The 2,680-nt window shown below is 54.7% G+C and overlaps 1 protein-coding gene across 1 annotated transcript; it reads right to left on the bottom strand.

The window, feature by feature from the left end:
- Positions 1-354: 354 nt before the first annotated feature.
- On the bottom strand, positions 355-2,056 carry BZA05DRAFT_470961 (uncharacterized protein). The gene is made up of 3 exons (XM_051487929.1): positions 1,876-2,056; positions 1,302-1,814; positions 355-1,220 (listed from the first exon to the last, which is right to left on the bottom strand). Exons 2-3 carry the CDS (start codon positions 1,775-1,777, stop codon positions 680-682), a joined length of 1,017 nt encoding a protein of 338 aa, XP_051343893.1. The 5' UTR covers positions 1,778-1,814; positions 1,876-2,056; the 3' UTR covers positions 355-679.
- Positions 2,057-2,680: the final 624 nt, after the last annotated feature.

Here is a 2,680-nt window from a genome sequence, read left to right as displayed (position 1 = left end):
CTAGAGACACGCCCTTCGTTCGGTTTGTAGTGCGGAGAGAGAGGAAAATGGAATAGCACCGAGTGATCATGCCGTTGAAACACGGACTGCATCTGCTATCTACAGTGATCCACGATCCGTCACTCGAGCACGTGACCGTCTTATCAGGAGATTTTCGGCCATCAGTACCCCTTCCCCAAGTTTGAGGTGAGAGAAATGGGATTCACCCGAGAGAAAGAGATAGAGGGAGAGAGACAGAGAAGGGGACTGAATTTCTATGTACTGGCATCGTTTTTGCAGGCTTGGCCCCAGTTCGACGCCACTTTGCCACCGAGGACCGTGTCGTCGCATGTGCATGCACCACGCGTCGCTCAGCTCTCCAACACGTACCCCTTGGTTTTTCTTCCTGTTCCCCCATGCTCCCCCATGCTCCCCCACCCTCTCCTCCAGAAGAGATGTTGTCGCTCCCGTCTTCCACTGCTCGGATGTGATTGATGCTGAAATGCTGCGGTGCAGATGGGATCGGGCGCGAACAACTGGCTATGTACATCATAGGTAGCGACCACTACTTCAGCAGGACGTCTCTGAGTGGAACAGGCGTCCGCCGACACCCGTGCTCCTCCCGCTTACTACTCGCACGAGGCTCCGATAGTTTGATTTGAGTCATATTCATTCCCCATTACAACGGTCAGCCGACCGATCATACGCGACCTCGGTGGTGCATAATGATCGCATCGGCCTTCATAGAATTCCCCGGCACCAGATTGTGATAACTATCGCCGTCACCGATGACGCCGCGCGGGTCCACCTGCGGCGTCGGTCCAGACCGCTCCTCGCTCCGCTGCCCATAGTACCCATTGGCGCCGGGCTCCTTCCCGCCGCGCCAGAACACTCGCAGATTCGGCAGCGAGAACGCAACGAGCACTGGCACGACCATGACCATTGTGCCGACGATGTGCACGTTGCGCTTCGCGAGCGTCAGGAACTGGCCGTCGGTGTAGCCGCCGACCTTGGCGTCGATGATCCGGTAGAAGCTGACGATCACTGAGATCACGCCGAGGGCGACGATGGTCGCTACGCCGTAGCGCTGGGTTCGCGATCGGCGTGGGAGCTGCAGGAGGGCGAAGATGGGGACCGCGAGGACGAAGAAATCGGTGAAAACGTTGAGAACGCAGGCGGTTACGAGCGGCGCGAAGGCGACGGCAATGATGCAGATGCCGCCTGGTCCGGCGTGCGGATGCCTGGTAAATCATTCAGCAAAAAAAACTCCCCACCCTCCCCCTCTCGAAGAACGAGGTCGGAGCAAATATGGGTTTACATACCAGTTCTTCTCGATGGGATAGCAATAGAACGTAAACATCCCAAACGAGGCACAAAAGGTGACGGCGGTGATCCCGATGGTGATAGCGAACAGCGCCCGCAGTCTGGGTTCGAAGCCGCGGTATGCGGGGGCATACGAGGCCAAAAAGGAGGCCTTCGACAGCCACAGCGCGAATATGGTGGCGATGTCGACGGCGTACACGATCTTGAGTGGTTCCGGGGTCGACAGCTTCGCCCGGATCTGGGCTTCGGTTTTGCCTTCCGAGATCCAGCGAAGGATGGTTCCTCCTTGATTCACCCAGGAGCCCATGATGAAGATAGTGCACAGACAGGCGACTATCATGCATATGGCACTCAGCAACTCGAGCGTAGTGAGGCAGACTCGCCGGCGGAAGAGGATGACGACGCGGAGGATGATAAGGATGGCGCTGATGGTGAGGCCCACGGCCTCGACGGCGACCATTGTGGAGGTCTTCATGGTGATGTGATGTTTTCGATGATGATGATGATTTCGACTTCCGATGGGGAGTTAGCACATGAATCATTCGCAGAAAATGGGATGCTTGATGAATTTACTTTAGATACCGACTAAAAGGCGGGTATGTAGGTATGTATGTAGGTATTAGGGAGTTGTGAGAGGCTCGCAAGTGACCATGGCACGGAGGAGCTTTTCGAGAGGCGTGATCGCACTTGCAGGATCCGGAGCACTCGCCAGGCACGAGGGACTGGACCGGTATATATAAGTAGTAGTTATAGCTCTTCCGCACTCAGAGTCTCCCAACTGTCGGAACCAACTAAGCGAGAGTGATCCAGCGCCAGCACCGGGAAGTGGGGATATTGGTGCTCCTTTCAGTCCGGGTATTTATGTATGTATGTATGAGATCAAAGAAGTACTATGCAGTAGGTAGTTAGCGAATGTGGTGGTGGTGGTGGCGTATGTAAGTATAGTAGAAAGATTCGTCTTGATTTCATCGAAGCTCCTATTAGTTAGCAGTTACTTTAGTACGCGATGCGACGAGGACATTGCTTTATGTAGTACGGATATCTATATGGGGGGACGGGGGATATCCATTGGCCCGCCGGATACCGCAATGATGGATGATTCACATGAAGAATTTTCGAACGACCGGGCAGAACACCGCGACACACGGCATTCTATCGAAAACACATTTTGAATTCCAAAGGGGGTACCTACATACGCGCTCCAGTTGACCGCTCCGACCGAATCTACGTATCGATCCTTCACTCTAAACAAGGCTGGCCAACCGGCGCCATCCGCAGCAACTCGATCACGGCCAAGGTATGTAGATACTAGGTATACTAGTAGATGCACCGTAGTTAATCTTGAAGCTGGAGAGATGGGGGAGGGGAGGGGGCGAGC

The sequence above is a fragment of the Tricharina praecox genome, assembly GCF_024521635.1.
Source record: "Tricharina praecox strain CBS 144465 chromosome Unknown BZA05scaffold_2, whole genome shotgun sequence".
Classification (NCBI taxonomy): domain Eukaryota; kingdom Fungi; phylum Ascomycota; class Pezizomycetes; order Pezizales; family Pyronemataceae; genus Tricharina; species Tricharina praecox.
The sequence above is the reverse complement of the archived record's forward strand: the minus strand, read 5'-3'. Positions and strand labels throughout refer to the sequence as shown.